At 37.8% G+C, this 18,317-nt stretch overlaps 1 protein-coding gene across 2 annotated transcripts in view; it reads right to left on the minus strand.

The window, feature by feature from the left end:
• The window catches only part of CLVS2 (clavesin 2), a 77,520-nt gene that overhangs the window by 5,657 nt on the left and 53,546 nt on the right, over positions 1 to 18,317 (minus strand). For both annotated transcript variants that reach the window (XM_037844334.1, XM_037844335.1), the window contains exons 4-5: positions 11,024 to 11,134; positions 4,677 to 4,897 (exon numbers count right to left, since the gene is read on the minus strand). In XM_037844334.1, the coding sequence (XP_037700262.1) occupies positions 4,677 to 4,897; positions 11,024 to 11,134 (332 nt within the window). The remainder of the gene's footprint in view (positions 1 to 4,676; positions 4,898 to 11,023; positions 11,135 to 18,317) is intronic.

Below are 18,317 nucleotides of genomic sequence, written 5' to 3' on the forward strand. Positions count from 1 at the left end.
TAGATATTTTTTACTCTCTTATGTGAGAGAGCAGGATTTTTTGTGCAGAGTCCTAACTGTTAATGAATTGGTCTGTTCCAGTTGCGAGAGAGAATCACCTATCATTCGATCATAGCATGTCAACAGTCTCCATGAAGCCTCTGTTTTTGCAATGAATACATTGTCATTTTTTTTGAAGATCAATATTTTAAATTTAGCTCTCCAGTATTCATGCATTCATTTATTATGCATCTGCAATACTGTGCTATACTACAGAGGTTAGTAGGCCAGATTTTGGACAGAACTGTATTCCAATTCGAGTTCTGCTATTTACTAGCTCTGTAACCATGGGAAGGCTATGAAAGCTTCCAAGAATATGTTCCATTATCTGCAAAATGGGGAAAACAGCACCAACTTCATACAGAGGCAGTGAGGATCAAATGCAATAATGTATGTATAAAGCCCAGCACAAATTCTGGCAAATGGCAAACAGTAAATGGCCAAGGAAATGGGCTATGGATCACTATTGCCTGTGATTCAATATTGGCATTGCTACTTTGAAGCCATGTGATAGGTGGAAGCCACTTACCTTCTCTGTGACTCAGTCTCCTCATCAATACATGCAAAGCACTTAGAATAGTGTTTAGCTCGTAGTAAAAATAAATGTTCAATATTATTCAATAAAAACAGAAGCTCATCTCCCCATCACTACATAATTGTTGCTGCTCATGGCTGCTGTCATGGGCCAGCACTATTAGGCACTAGGGACAGAAGGTAAAAGATGTGTGCCCCTTGCCCCCAATTCTAAGGCATCCACCATCTAGTGAACTTTATTTCTTTCACATGACAATGCTATCCCTCCACAAAATTACAGAGAGATGAAAACTTCTTCCTACATGTCTAGCTAAATCACCCTAAGGAAGAATTATCCTCTCTTTGGTGAAGGAGTGATTATTTTCCTCTCAACTGAAGGATTGTATAAAACTGGGGAAATCAGTGGAGTGGCAGGGAGATACCTGGAACAGTCTTTTCCCATCCTTGATGGGAAACTGCCATTCTCTGTCACAGAAAAGAATAGAATCAAGTGAAACAACTTTCTTAAACTCATTTATAGCTCTATTTGAAAAAGCTTTCAAATAGAGCCATAAAACCTTCACATAATATAAAACCTACAGCAAAAAAAAAAAAAAATGTCTGAATTCCTAATCATCCCACATTAGGGAAAGCACGAACCTCAGGGTTAGGGAGGTGGATGCAGTGAGCCAAGTTTGCAGGGGACAAAATGGACTCATTTAATTGGAGAAGAGAATTAGTATCCCAAAAAGCTTCTAAAGGTCGATACACTGGGCCAAACCTAATACGATGGTGTTAATCAATTACAATAATGTGTCCAGAAGAAAAAGCTAAACACAGAAATAGAGAATTAGGAGAATACGAATTGATATGTAAACGGGACTTAGTTTCAGGGAGCACACTCTGAGTCAGCAATGTGCTTTGACTGCCTGAAAAACAGCAATCAAAAGCTAGTGAGCTCTACACCGCAAGGACAGAATTTGTGCATCTAAATGCAAGTAGTGATACCAGGGTAAGATGTCTCTCATTCACTTTAAAGGAGCACTTTAAAGGAAACTCTGACAGACTGCAGGACACTCCTTCATTCACTGAGCTGATATTAGGTGAGCACCTCCTGTGTGCCACACCCTATTCCAGGCACTGGGGATTCAGAGGAGGAAAGGACAAAGCCATGATTAAGCAAAATAAAATGGCTTCCTGCACTGGGCATTGCCAGGAATGACCCTTTTCCAAGAACGGATTTTCCAGGAGACAAAGATAATTGACCACAGGGGCTTTCAAAGAAAACAGAATGCACCCTAAAGAATTGCATTTAAGCACAACTGGTGAAAAGTCAGTTTTGGTCCAATAGAGATAAATTATCAGAATGCACAAGCGTACCATACTAACCAATGTATTTCTTCTCCCCACTTTGTAAGATCTCCCATATATAATAAAGAACCTTTATAAGAAGGTAGTCATTGTAATCCCCACTTAGAAATTCCCTAAATGTCTATATAAGCAGCTGTGACCATTGAGATGGCTATTGAGACCCTCACTCTACTTCCCTGGTTTGAGATCTCCCTGCTCACCAAGACTTTTTCTCTTTCAATAACCCAATTTTTGAATAATAAATTAAAAATTTTAAATTTTAAATAAAATTTAATTTATATGTGGTAAATTATTTCTTTGACACCATTAACTTACCTTTGGGGGGGTAATCAGTGCTATGAAGAAAATAAATAAAGCAGGCTAGTTGACAGGGAGTGGCGAATGGGGAAGAAAGTAGAGCTGATTGACACTGGGTGGTCGATAAAGACAAAGGGCTGTCTTGAGGAAGTCACCTTTGATGGGCCCGGACATTTGAAGATGCAGGAAAAGAGTAACCCAGGCAGTGATGACAAGTATAAAGTCCCTGAGATAGGAACAAGCCAGAGATGCTGAAGGAGGAGAAAGAAGGGTATTTTGTCTGAAATGGAAGGAGGAGAGTCTGAGATGAGCTTAGGTGCGTGAAGTAGGCAGGGTCAGGTCACTTAGCACCTTGTGCATCTGCATATGGTTGATTTTATTCATTGCATAATGGACAGTCATTAAAAATTTTAAAGCAGAGAAGTGAAATGATTTGATTTACATATTAAAAGATCTTTTGGAGTGCCACTGGATGATATACGGTGGGAGGAGGACAAAGTAAGGGTGGAGGTTAAAAAAAAAAAATAACTGGTTCAGAGATTTTGGGGGGTAGTGGGGTAAGCAGAGAGCAGGTGATGGGGGCACAGCTAAAGTTATGGAGCATATGGAGAAACGTGCTCAGAGGGGACCACAATGGGACCATGCACACAAGGAGTGGTTGCAGAAACAAGCACTGTTACTGGCAAAGGAGAAGCCTAGGGGGGACACCTATGGTAGCTGTCTCCAAATGTTTACACAGCTCAGTTCCAGAGCGAGGGGACTCTGTGCCATGCTGCCACAGAAGGGGAGACAGGGCTCACATCAACAAGTATGAAGACTCCATACCTCATGGATTGAAACCCCAGTACTGTCACGTATTTACTATGAGACTTGGGGGTACAATATATGTTTAATAGGGTTTTGGGGAGGATTAAATAAACTAATGTAAATAAAGGCACATAATAAGGGCCTGACTTCTGATAAGTCCTCAATAAATGGTAGTGTGGCCTGTTACAACTGTTATTATTTGGATTACTATTTTTATCAAAAGGACTGCAGTAGGGCAGTTGCTTTTAACAGTTTTTGGTTTAGAAAACTTTTTGAGAATTTGCTAGAATCCAGGTTTTCTTTCCAGAAAAAATGCACAAAACGCATATAAATTCAGAGCCACAATTTTGCATTACAATTTTTAGCATTTAACAGAATCCATTGAGAGAACCCCTCTTCTAAGAGAAAGGAGTCAAAAAGCCTAAGATTTGTTCAAAAATAAGCTTCTAAATTAGAGGAGGATTAAAGTAGGGGATGTTTTTGGGCTTACCCTTCTATCTAAGGAGTTGTGCAGCAGCCTGGGGAGGGAAGTCATTACACACACGTGTGCACATGCACACACACAAATAGCAGCAGCAAAAGAGAGGTCATCACCAAAGAACAGTCATGCCAAACCATAGCCAAAGAAAGGACCACAAGCCCTCCATGCCATCATCCAAGGAGGCTGCTGCATGGTTCCCAGGATGTCATTTGGGATGCCCTTTGGTGCTCCCCAAGCTAAGTGAGGAAAGACTTGATGTGGCTGTGGTGCCTTTATTTCTGTGCTTGGGAAATGAACCAGAGAAAAAATATTTGTTACTGTTAGTGCTATCCAACTGCACCCTGGTCTGGCAAGGCCTGGAAGACTTCTTGCTTGCCACAGAATGCAAACCCAGAGCTGGAAGGCAAATGTAGGCCAAGGAAGGCATCTATGTGTGTCGGACACTCCTCCCCCATTCGCCGTGGACTGAAGGCTGGATGCATGTCTCAATCTGCATTGGATCCAACACACCTAAGAATGTGCCTATTACAGAACATTGCTCAATAAATATGTATTAATTGAAAGAAAACAAACCCAAGAATGCCTTGAGAGTCAAAGCAGGGAGGCAGACTCAGACTCAAATGAACTTTTTAAAGATGAAGAGTGATCAGACATGTAAACAGAATCTTACTGGAGATACTGAAAAGGGAGCATAGCCTTTGAATGTAGTGTTACGAATTGACCAATGTGTACATGCATGTGTGTGCGCACGCGTGTGTGTGTGTTTGCCACGAATCTATTTCTTCTAAATAAATCTAACATAGAAACCCTCCCACCCCCCCAAAAAAAAACAAAGTTGTTCTTATCACAGTGGAGATTGGTACTTTCCCATCCTACCTGATGGGCTCAGGACACCCCACCAGAACCCTGGATTCCTCATGGTACAGTTTGAAAACCACTGGATTCTATTACTTTTAAGGCCTCTGCTAGATTGTCTGTGAAGCTGAAAAAACACTGAGTTGGGCTTATCTTGAACAACCTTATCTTTGACTCACACTTCCTAGACATCATATCCGGGAAGCATAAAAGGCTCTAAAATTCCACCAAAAATCTATTTCAGAAAAATATAAACCCTGGAGCTAGACTCAGGGGGCCCCCCAGCCCACCTCCCGCTCTCCCTGGAGCATACCTCTTCATGGACTTGGGGGAGAGCTCCTTTTCCACCTCCTTCACAGGCATGCTGTAGGAGTCCACGTTGTATTCGCTGTCATCGTCATACTCGTGGTCCAGCAGGGTTCTCGCCCAGGTGCCCATGTCATAAGGGGGCAGCATTCCTCCAAACTCAGAGGGCAGGATCTCAGGATGAATTAGCTGGTGTAGACTGTTGAGGTTGTTACCATGCAAAAATATCTACAAACGTAAGAGGGGCAAGGGGGAATGCACAGAGGAGGATAATAAATACTACTCAGATGCTTGCTAGGGGATGTGGGTGAAGATAGGGATAGAAAAATGCAAGAGTTTTCCATATTTGTTAAAATATTTAAGCCTCTCATCTACTCTTTGAAACAGGTAGGGCTGCTACTATTATTCTAATATTTCATATGAGAAAACTGGGACTTCAGGATTTTCAGCAATTTATAGAATGTCAGATAGTTATTGGGTTAAAGAAGTGAATTAAAATTTTGGTTTTCTGCCTCATAGGGACTTGAGCAGAAAGCGATGTGCACATTGATCTGTAATCACTCATCACCCTGGTATTAGTTGTACAAACCTGATGATGTGTATAGTAAATGCTGCTCAGACAGACCTTTCTCATAAGGGACTCATCAATTAAAGAGCCTATTCAAGTTATTAAGCCCTAAAGCTGCCACCAGTGAGGCTTTCTCTTTATCATCAATAAAAATATGTACACTATACCCACTAAATTGCTGCTTTATAATGCAAAGTGTGTGACATAAATAAGAGAAGGGGATTAGTATCATCTTAATGAAAGATTGAGTGAAGGTTCATGTCCCAAAGAACAATGTTCTGTAATGTTGCCAGAACCATCTCTATAGAGATTTCCATAGCTATTGCCCAAATGACAAATGATATAATAGATTGAAAATGTAAAACTGAATACAAATATCAACTATTGGTATTAGTTTGTATTGGTATTAGTTGCATAGAGTTTTTTAACCTGGGGAATCATTCAAGCCATGTATGCAAGATTTGTTTCTCCAGAAATCACTACCGCTTTTCTCTTCTTTCACACTACTCTCAAAAATGATCAGCCTTTTCTCTAAGGCATTGGTGCCATCTCATATAAATTGAAATCAAATTTATTTAAGGATTATAAGATTGTATAGTTTATGAGTGACTTCAAAATAATTGTACACTTCAGTTTCAAAATGAATAGGCTAACACATTCATCTTTGGTTTTCATATCTTTAGTATCCACTCAAATAAATGTGTAGAAAAACAAAGAAAGATTGATCTACAACACCAAATAAAATGAGAATCACTATTCAACAATAAATTTCAACAAATCCTGGGAGAGGGAAAGCAGATGAGAGCAGGTCATTGGTGGAAATAGGCCATGAAGATGGCTGCCTGAAACACATGATGTAGGGGCCATGGTGTAGAAGACACCCATCTGCCACACAGAACCACTGACCTCAGAGTGGGCAAGTAGAGCAGCAGGCCTGAGGAAGCAGTGGAGTTGAAAACCAGGGGATGGAATAAAGGCTTATGTACTTCACGATTATAAGCTTGACACCTCCATCAACCTTCCCAGCCCTGTTTGCAGAGCACAAAGCCAGAAGCACACAAACACACACACACACATACACACACACACCCATCTCTACGTCTCTTCTCATAAGAAATGTAAAGAATTGTCCTGGAAAAGCCAAGTTCTACCACCTCAGGCCCTTATTTTATAAGGTATAAAAACTTTATTTTATCAGATGTGTTTCTTCACGTTAGAAACCTGCTCCTTCATGTCATACAAGCATTATGGAAATAAACCCTTCAAGAAGGAAATGTAATCCTAGCACGCTACTTCTCTGTTCTCTAACACTCTATTACCCTCAAATTCAGCATCAATGTCAGCTTATGGCCTTGCTTCCTTTTTCACTGAGAAAACAGAGCAACCAGATGAGAGCCACACTCCAGCATCTGTGCCCATATGTTTTGCCTTAGTGACCAATCCAGTGAATGGATATGCCCCAGAGAGGCCATCCTGTCCACCCATGCACTAGAATCCATCTTCTGACTCTTAGTATATTTCTCAAGCATTGCACTCTTCTCTTTTGAATAGCAACATCCTCCTCTCTGCTGGAACTTTCCATCAGAGAACAAAAGTGCTGACACCAATGTCCCCCATTCACACACGAAACCTCTCCTGGACCCATTCCCACCTCCAGCTATTATACTATTTCTCTCCTTCCTTTATGGAGAAACTCATCAAAGGAGTTGTCTATAGTCATTTTTCAAATACTATCTTCCCGTTTCTCCTCAATCCTATACAAACAGGCATTACCCCCACCACCGTAACACCGAAATGCCTATTGTCAACATAATGAGATAGAATGGGGGCTCATTGCTAAATTCAGTATTCAATTCCCCATCCACATTTTTCTTGTACTCTTGGCAGCACTGGATACAGTAAATGATTCTAGTCATTGAAACATTTTCTGTACTTGGCTTTCAGGATTTTAGACACTCTTGGTTTCTCCTACCTCACTACCTGCTCTTTTCAGTCTCTTGCTGATTCTTTATCATCCCCAACATCTTAATCTCAGTTCTTGCATTTATTCTGTTTTTTAACTATACTCACTCCTTGGTGATCTCATCCGGTCTAGTGACTTTAAATAATGTCTGCACTAACAAATTTATATCTTAAATCCAGACCTCTCCCTTGAATACTATATTCATATTTTTACTCTCTACTTCACATCTATCTCCATTCAAATGTTCAATGGGCACTTCAAACTTAGCATGTCCAAAACTGAACTCACCATCTTCCCCCTGAAATCTGCCCCTCCATTTCCAGCATCAGTTAATGGTGTCACCATCTTTCCAGTTTCTCAGGCCATAAACCTTGGACTCATCCCTTGCTCTTCTCATGATCTAATTTGCCAACCAATCCTTTTGGTGCTACCTTCAAAATGTATCCTGAATCCAATCACCTCTGACCAACTCTTCCTTTATTACTCCAGTTCATGCTATCATCATCCCTCAACTGTATTATTGCAATTGCCTCCTAATTGGTCTCTCTGCTTCCACTTTTTCTCCCTAGCCTCTATTCTCAACACAGCAGCCAGGATGACCACATCAAAATATAAGTCAGATCAGGTCACTCTGCCCTATCAGGCAGTGTACGGATAGCTTCTTTGACTGCATCTCCTACTACTACTCCCTGTTGAAACATGCATTACATACACTTGTCTTGGGACATTTGCATGGGAGGTTTCTTATTCCTTGGAGATTTTTGCCCCAGATGTTCTTGTGGCTTGTTCTCCCACATCTTTCAAGTCTTTGCTGAAAGTTTCCTGGTCAGGAAGGCCTTCCCTTGTAAGCCTATTAGAAATTGCAACCCTCTCCAATCTGAAAAGCCTTATCCATTTTCCCTCCTTCATTTTCTATAGCACCTTCCACCTTCTAATAACTTATATAATTACTTTGTTACATTATGCATTTAATGCTTTAACGTTATTTCTCAAAATCCAAGATTTTTGAAAAAATATAGGAGGATGCTAGTTTGGAACTCTTAAGTGTGACCTGCACCTCTAAAGCTGAGCAATTATTCAACTATTAAAATTTTGCTTTTAGAGTTTTTTTGTTTTAACTAGTTCTGTGTAGTGAGATCATTTATTGTAGTTTTAATTTCTTTTCTCCTTATATTATTTTCTCTTCTTCCATTGCATGCAGGGCTCCTATGCCTTTAAGTACTTTATGACTTTAAATGTTCGCCTGAGTGATACTTCCATTTTTTATTTTTATTTTCTAAATTGGGCTGTTAAATATATTATGCTAGGTGACCTGGAGTGTAAAGAAAGAGATCTGAATACTTTTGAGAATCAGCAAGGATAGAAGTGAGAGTCCACCAGATTGAGGAAGAGGCAGAAATTTCTGCCAGTTAGTAGAGAAACCTGCTCCTTAGCAGTCTCTTGAGGAGTAGCAAGATGACAGCCACTGGAATGATGGAATGATGGAATGATGGATTAAAGCCTAGCTCTTGGGTTCCAGCTTTAGCAAGAACAACCAAACCGCTAGGAACTAATACTGGTTCAAACAATGAGGATGGCAGAAGTGGCCATGATGAACTGGAAGTTTGGCTCAGCAACAAAGATTCCAGATACTGGTATGATTTTGAGAAGGAATCCCTATAACACTGAAGGGGTATTTTTTCCACCAGGTCAGTATGTTGGAGACTCAAAAACAAATTTAACGTAAGAAAATGAAGAACTGGATATTTCTCGTACACCTGAGTTTGTGGATGAAGATTCACAAATATTCCTTACGTTTTCTTCTACCAGGTTTTCAGAACATAAATTTCTAGCATCTTTTAACAGCTTTTTAGAATGTAGATTTCTAGCATCTGAAGAAAAAGGTGTTTGAGTAATATTGTGGTGATGCTCAATCACTTGGAATATATGCCCTGCATACACAAATGGAATTTAAAGGCTTTTGAACCTATACTTATTTTCTCCTATGCAAATTTCCAAGTCATAATTTCAATTAAAGTAGTGATATTCTAATATCTCCCTTCCATCTGGAAAAATGCTGACAATGCATTCTTCTAGGCATGGCCAAAATTGCCAAATTCAACCAAAGATCCCCCAAATCTAGTGTTATTGTTTCCTAGGCTTGATCTCTTTAGTCTTTTTTCAACAGAGAAGAATCATCTTAAAATTCTGACACATGATTTCATCCGTATATTGAAAGCTCTTCAAGCACGGCCCATCTCACCCTGGCTGAAAGCCCAGATCCTTCAATGGTGGGCAAGGCCCTCCATCATCTAACTCAGCCACTGCTACCTTCTTTCCCCACAGGTCACTCTGCTCCAGCAGGGCTGGAAGTCTCTTCCCTGTGTGTCCTCATACTCACCTCTGCTACCTACTAGCCATGATCCAGAGAAATTACCTTACCTTTTCCATCTCATTTTTCCAACTCTAAAATGAGGAAAATAATAATACTCCAAAGTGGTAATGTGAGGATTAAATTGAGTTAGCATATATAAAGTACTTAGAACAGTGCGTGGCATAGAGTGAATGCTCTATGAGTATTTGCTAGTCTAATTTGTACTAAGAGCCCCAGCAGGTGTTTGGATTACAATAAAACAAAGTTTGAAAGTGCTATTTATGTGGCACTATAATACATTTTCTGAATTGTCAAATGTAAATTAACATGATTATCAAATAGTAAAAAGACACCTAACATAAATTATGATTGTTTACAGCCCTGAACTATTGGAAGGTTTTCAATTCAGATACAGTGTACCCTCTGTTCATTAATGTTTCCTTCAGGCAGTTCCACTGACTGCACTATCCCATTCTGACCAAGACCCTGGAATATTTAAGTACCTTCCCAGTCATTGAGATAAATGAGGACTTGTCTTTCACATAGATTTAGAAACAAGTATATTTTATGGAAGAATTAATCAGTCGAATATTGGATGCAGCATGGTGTGGTAAAAATAGCTCCAAATGTGGAATCAGAGATGTGGATTTGCATATCAGCTCCACAACTGTACATCTGTGTGTCTGAGTAAGCAAGTTATTTATCCATCCTGAGAGTCACTTTCTTTGGTTGTGAAATAGTAGCCGATGCTTACTAAGTTTACTTTTCAGAGCTATGGAGAGAAATAAATGAGCTAACATGCATTAAAATGCATTGCTAATCTCTATATTGTTAATAATAACAATAAAATGCGTTTAGTACTTACCACATACCATGCAATGCACTAAAAGTTTTACAAAAATTATCTAACTCTCAGCAATTTTTTTTGCATGCACTGCAATTATCCTCATCGTTAGATGAAACAATCTTCGAGAGAATTCAAGTAACTTGTAATTTAAAGAAATGTTAAAATATCTATACATTAACCTCCTTTCCAAGTTGTGTGATTAATTGTGACAGTCATTATACAAGTATATTAGATATCACAAAATTCACTGAATTCAAAGCAATACATATTGTGAAATAACTAATAACTATTTATCAACATATAAAAATAACTTTTGTCTAGACCTTATTTGAAGTTGTGTACTAATAATAGAGTAAAATGTCCTAACAGATTTTGGCGGAAACTTTAAACTGAGATTTTATATCTAATGAATATGCTAAAGTGTTCTCTCTTTTGTGAGAAAGTAGAACTGGCTTTTAAACATTTTGCTCATTGGTACATGGTTCAGATTTTTAGAAGGCCTTTTATGTGGAATATTTATACACAATTTCTGAGCACATTTTACCAACAGCCAAAATCATACTACAATGTGCATAATAATTCATTGAACAGGGGAGCAGAAATGACAGAAAACAAAGAAATACCCTTTTCCGAGTCTTCTCCTTCAGGAATGGCCGGATCACGGTGTATAGTGCATGAATATACCAAGGTTGATTGACAAAGTGAATCCCTCCAAATCGTGCTGGGAAACTATCCTAGAGTAATACGGAGGAAAAAAAAATCAAGTTTTAACATAATGAGAAAATTTAGGGAAGGTCATATGGTATACAAGTTCTTTATTCCACACACTTAAATGAGATCATCTGGAAACCTCACCTTACTAAACACTTCCCTTTTCATACAGTAACTGAAGCCACGTGTAATAATAGCAAATTCTTAAGAATAGCTTGCTGATAAGAATTTCAGCATTTTTAGGAGTGCTATATTTCAAGCATGCAAACTGCTGAAAGTCATCACAGGCAAAGAAACGTATAATAAGGCAAAGTAAGGCATTAGAGATTTGTCAAATAAGTAATCTATCTTGGATAAATGTTTTATTTAAATTATTTATACTCATATTAAAATGTATTTAAATTAAAATATTTTATTAAATGTCAGTGGAGTCGTCTGCTATATTAACACTGACTTCTCTTTATCTTATTTTACCAACTTTATTATAAACATTCTCCTTTTTTTTATTTCAACTATTTAAAAAAAAGAAAACATGCTTAAGCAAAATAAACACCCAGTGTTGTATCATAAGAAATTTGGGGGTGCATTTCTCTAGGTTCAATAAAAGTCAAAACCCTCTGAGCTCACCCACACAGCTTCCTCTTCAGCAAGAACTCACCTCATGTAAGGCTTGGATCTGAAGTGACGCAGAGTGGTATCTTCTTCCTAACCCTTGCTACATAGGTGCATCCCTAGCTCACTCTATTATATGAAAGGAATCTTGAAGCCCATGACTTGCAACATTTGACACTGCACGTGACTTTGATCGGATTCTACATAAATGGACACAACTCTTGCTACTACTTCAAAATTCCACACTGAACTGACTGCAAAGGTCTTCTTTAAAAACCTAAACCACTGGGGGAATCTCTCAAGAGGCATCACTATAATTGATATTCTGCTGGATTCTACTTAGAGCTTGAAGAGAAACAAAAGAAACCAAACCAAGGGAGCTGAAAATGTAGCAGATTTTTTTAATTTAAATTTTCCTCTGGAAATTTCTCTTGATGAGGTTCTCTGGTAAAAAGCTTAGCATAAACCTGTTAAAATATTTTGGTTTGTTCAAGGATACTTTATATCATTAGTGAATAAATTAGTGGGCTTGTATATTGATAGTCATAGTTGTTAAACATTTTTTCAAGTCAATTTTTATCTCTGTGTATAAAACCCTATAAAAAATAAGTAAATTTAGAAGAGTTAAAGGTAAAATATGTCTCTTTTTATGTCAGTGCCTTATTTCTTTTATAAATATGTTGTTTTCATCTTCAAGAAGTTATTACAATAGAAATGAATCATATGGAAATGCAAATGTAGTATATTTTCAGTTATGAAAGTTTATACATAAATAATAAGATAAATTCCCATATACTCTCCACTCAACTTAATAGAACATGTTCCATAACTTTGAAGTTCACTGTATTCTTATTTCCCCTCCTCAACATTTTAAACTTGTATATTATAATCCCCTTGCTTACTTTATATTTTAATATGTTATTTGTCCCCCTAAATATGTGGTTTTTAAGTACTTAAACTTTATAAAAATGTCATGACAGTATATATGATCTTCTGTTGTCATACATCATTATCTTTGAAGTTCATTGTGCTTGACATTTATACATGTTGATGCGTGTAGCTCTAGTTCACTGTCACTGCTGTATTATATTCCATTGTATGGTTCATCAAAATTAATTTATTTTCTCCTATCCATGCATGACATTTTCCATGTTTTTCATTTGCTTGTTTTGCCATTACCAGCAATGATGCTCTGAAAACTCTTCATTCTTAGGTATGTCTCTTGTTGTTCATGTCCAAATGTATTTGTAGGATATTTATCTAAAAGTGGAATTCTGAGTCCTAGAAAATTTATACGAATATAAAATAGATTCTCTTGTGGCTTTAATTTGCGAGTCTCTTGATTTTTGCTCATTTTATATAATTCCATCATTAACAACAGTGTCTAATAACATAAATACTTTATAGATAGGAGTTTTATTTTTGAGTCCTTGAGGGTCAGAATTTATTATTTGCCATCTCTGCTGACTTTGGTGCATGGTGTCTTATTTCTGCTGAATTCCTATTTGGCTAATATTAATTTGGGGGAATCCTGAAAGAGCTGGCTTCAGGATGCCTTTCTTCAAAATAAGATCAGTATTAGCTTCTGTTAGGTGTTTTCTCTGACTGTACAGTGTATATTTAAATAAAAATCTCAGATTCATATGAGATAATTATAACCTCAGATTACTAGGAGAAACCATTATCATCATTATTAATACTGCTATTATTTCAATTATTATATTTTTCAGCTGGATATGGGGGTTTCACATGATTTCCAGGCCAGCAAGTGTTTTCCTACCATATCCTTTCCCTGAAGATGGAGTCCCTGGAAGATGTCCGTGAAAAGAGTACTCTCTAAATGTCTAGGTTCCTATGGAGTGTCCAAAGCCACCTAGGCTCCACTTAACTTTCCTGGCTTCCAGCAGACTTTTGTGTGTGCCTCTGAGGGACTTGTCTCACACTCCTCAAAGTTCAGCAATACATCTGGAAGTATTTTTGTTGTGATTTATCCAACATCTTAGTGTTTCAGGGCAGAAAGATCTTTAAGAATTTTTATCCTGCTGTACTGCTTGAAGCAGAATCACCTAGTAAACTTTTTTTTAGTATGAAATTAGTTTTAGTATCAAATAAATGCTTAACATTCTTCCAAATAAGGTCACATTCTGAGGTACTGGGAGTTAGGACTACAATTTATCATTTGGGAGGACACAGTAAGATCCCTTAAGATTTAGCTCAGACAACACCTCTTTCTGACCCTTTCTCTCACTTCTCATCCCACTGCTGTCTTGTGCCATTTCCAACACAGCACCCAATGCCTTCCCTGCACTGGCTACATCACATGAACTTGTCTCTATTTGTCTGCCTCCACTACTAGACTGTGAGTTTTAGAGGGTTGAGGTCGTGTGCTCTATATGGTGTATTGGCCCTTGGCCCGACATCCATTTCACCCACCTCATGCCTCCACTCTTTATGGCGGGGGTTGGAAGCCTAAAAATGTGGATCCATAAGTGGGACTCTGCATAGGATGCATTTGAGCAAGATTTGAAGGGCAGGAGGAAGGCAACAGTTACTTTCCTGCTAGAGTGGCAGCTGGTAAGCAAGCTCTCAGAGGAGAGATTGTTTGCAGTGGTGACTGGGTCTCATCTTCTGCATCCCAGGCCCTCCTTTGGAGGGTGAGAGGTCACGGGGAGAGCAGCAGCGAGGTGGAAGCAGTTTCCTGACCCCAAACCAAGCATTCGGTAGTAGCCCCGCACCCCCCCACTGACCTCCATTCCTCCAACTCCTTCCATTGGGTTTAAGCACCTGTCTCCTTACATTAAATCCTATTTTCCTTGAAGTATCTAGAGAAATTTCTGTTTTGTGCAGTACACACTGAACTACACTGTGCCTGCCTCATCCTTTACATATAAAACTTGGGGTAGCGGTGGGAGGGAGTGTAGACTGAAACTCATAAAATGTTTCTTGAACAGAATAGGTTCTGAGACTTACCATTTAAGTAAACTATCTTATCTGAGTGACAATTTCCTTATCTACAAAATGGGAACAACATTTAACAGGATAGCCAATTTCTAACCCAACTGTTTAGTTATTGAGCACACCCCATAGGGACTGGGCTGCCATATTAACTATCACTCTTCACTTTACAAATGTGGAAATGACCATGGAAGCAATTTTATAGTATGGTTTAATGGGCCATTGTTTGGCCCTAAATAACTCTATGTAGTACAAAATAACTCTGTACAGCAAAAAATGTACAATATGCCAGTGACTCTGTTACACTCACTACTCTTCACTGGAGAGAATGAAGAAGAAAGTGCCCTATAATTAGTGAGAGTACAGTCACAAAGGATTGAAGAAAGGTAATAGAATTTCCACCTTCTAAAAGCTTTTGCCGATTCACACTACTCCCAGTCATTTTATCCCGGAGCGGAACACTGTGTGCTAGATTCACAGAATGTCTTGCTTGAATGCTTCAGTTAATGAAAACTTTGCCTGCCAAGATTCTAGTGGACTTCAGCACTTCTCCAAGCCTCTGTTGACAGTGGACTCAAATAAATATCCTTCTTTGGGAGAAGATGGATTTGGAAATGTCTCTGGCATGCTATATATGAGTTGCCTTAGAGTTGACTGCTGGTGCAAACAATTGCAAAATGCAGGTCAATCAAAGCAAAGCTTCCGCCTTCTCTTATTGGCACCATAGACGCCATATACATATGATATATATATATATATATATCATATATATAAGTAAATCATTCATATATTTCTACAAAAATAGGTTTTCCTTATGATATATATATATATATCTCATATATATAAGTAAATCATTCATATATTTCTACAAAAATAGGTTTTCCTTAAATAGCAATTCAGAATCAAAATTATCAAAATCTGAACTATTAGCATAATTATGCAACTTATCTACTTAATTTTGATGGAAATATAAAAATTATGTGTTAAGATAATATTATTACAACTAACATCAGACCTGGGAACAAAGTAAATTGATAAAATTCTGGAGAGATCAGGGTACAGTTTGTAGCCTCAAGTCAGAGCAAACAAACTTCTTTAGGAGACTTAAATCCACAATTCTGCTCTTGTGTCACAGGTAAGACCATCTCCTCCTCAGTGGCTAGGGTTCCTAGACTGATCAGCTGTGTTAAGGAGTTTCCTAGAGGCAGAACTTATATGTGTAACCCATCTATTCATCTATTAGGATTTTTTGTATCATTTTTCTTTTGCTTTTGTTGAAAGAGTTCCAACTCATGTGATCTACTGCAAAATACATGCAGTCATAGCGTCGTACCTAGCACCTAGAAATTACACCTCTAAATGTACAACTCTACCCTTATAGTTATACTGAAATCCAAAATACTATTCTTTTGTGACTTCTTTTAGTATAAATGTAAAAATGTCTATTGTAGAACTTTTGAATACCAAATAAAGGATAATAAAAAATAAGTCATTCATAACTTTACCAAACAGGAACAAAGGCAGTACTCTCATCATCTGAGTGAATCTAACCATTTCATTAGAAGAAATGAAACTATATGTAGCAGTCTGGAATTATGATAATAGTTATTTATAATGCCTCATAGGTGTATGCCACGTATAACATCCCTCTATCTAAGAGCGTGGCTGGGCATGGAAAATAGAAAGTGATTATTGTAGCAGCTGGTACTTCTGGTTCCCTCTGCAGCACCATTAGTTTCCTCCCATGTGTTTAAACTTATTAAGCTTGCCTGCTTTGACATGCTAACCACACCGAGTTTCATACATATTTCTTTTGGAAGTGTCTTTTCTAGCTGGTATAACAGTATTTGGATGTCTTTTGTCCATCTCTTAAAATGTGAATTAGCTATTTGTACACATATCTTGGCCATCTTCTAGAAGGTTAAGATTCCGGAGGGAAGTTAGTCCCCTCCATATTCCAAAGCCTGCCCACCGCTTTCCCCTGCAAGTTTTGAAATTGAAAAGAATAGAACTATGGTGTGACCCCACATAGTGTCCTCAATAGTGGAGAGACAGATCTAGGCAATTCATTCAATTGCTTTCATGAGGAAAACAAAGAATTTCATCAAAGCATTCTAACTAGTGTCCCCTGCTAAACTGAGAAGAGACGGCCAGGAAACTATTTAATTATGGATAATTGGCATGTTTCTTTCTGTGCCTGTCTCATAATTGGTAATGAGCCATATGTAAATGAATGCAAATAACAGATTGAAAACAAAGGGTCTTGAACCTTCTACAGAAACAAGAGTTTAAATTAGGTTTGTACACATGCAAGAGAAAGTTCCACCTCCATCATCTTAACTTTTAACTGCCCATTAAACCTTAGGCTACCCAGATACATACACAATAAAGGAACTTGATTAAATGCAAAGACATACGTAGAAGCAAAATTTCACACACATACATGCAAGTAATTGCTTTGATATATAGAGAAAAAACAATCAATAATGTTTTCTACTGCCAGTTTGTTAAACACTTAGGAGCTTACCATCAGATAAAAGATTTAAAAAATTAATTGAATAGTTATAAAACATGAATGGTTATTAAACTTGGATAGTCAATCTCTATTGCAGGAATCAAGCCAGCCTCCAACGATATATCATATTGTATTTCAAAGTAAACATTTTGCAAGGTTTTCTATTTGATGAGTAATCTCTGAGGGCAAAATGCATGTAAATCATATATTTAAACATTCACGATTCTTCAGAAAATAGTGTTTTAATTTTAATGTGTTCTTAGAAAGTAGCATGACTTATCATGACAGATCACTTAAAAGAATGATTAAAAAGATTAAAGGATGCATTAATTTCTCATTAATATGTGGCATTGTTGGTAAATTATTTTCAGAATTTTTAGTTTTGGACATATTTTTATATGATTTTGTCCTCCAAAAATCCTTAATCCAAATATGCACTAAGATGTGGATAACTTTTTAGATTAAATTTTTAAACTTGAAAATTGATGTTCTAGGTTTGCACTTGCATACTTAACAGTGTCTGTTTATTTTTAAGACCTTTGACAAAACAAATGTCTGCTCTTGTTTGAGTAGGTTACCATGACTACAAGTGTGATGACATATATTTCTCTTAAGAGTGGTCAACAGAATGCGCTCTACCCAATGGCAAATATGTGTCATTTCTGACATTTCTATTGAAAAAAATGGCCATTTCCCCCATCCTTTATGCATCAGTATTTGAAGAAGACTTCATGGCACTTGATTCCTAATAAATCTCTCTTTTGCCCTGTCACTCCCCTCCTATGGAATTCAGTTCCTGTTATAGTGACGTGCTAGCTTTGCTCTTTTACAGTTCTGTCTGAGGAGGTCCTCTGTTATGTGTGTGTGTGTGCGTGTGTGTGTGGGTGTGTTTGTGTCTGTGTGTGTTTCAAAGTTAACTAGAAATGATGCCCAAGTGTAATGACATTGCCTGATAGTCTCTTTTACGGAAAGCTTGGAGGGACACTATTTCCTGAGGAATCATGAGGAGCCTAGCTCCTCAATACAAATTACTAGAAAACTGCCATGGGATCCTAAGTTTCTCAAGGATCATGTCCTTTGACTTGTGGGTAGACACACACTTTCAGGAAAGCAGGAAAGTCTAC

The sequence above is a fragment of the Choloepus didactylus genome, chromosome 7 (genome assembly GCF_015220235.1).
Source record: "Choloepus didactylus isolate mChoDid1 chromosome 7, mChoDid1.pri, whole genome shotgun sequence".
In the NCBI taxonomy this organism is placed as follows: Eukaryota; Metazoa; Chordata; class Mammalia; order Pilosa; family Megalonychidae; genus Choloepus; species Choloepus didactylus.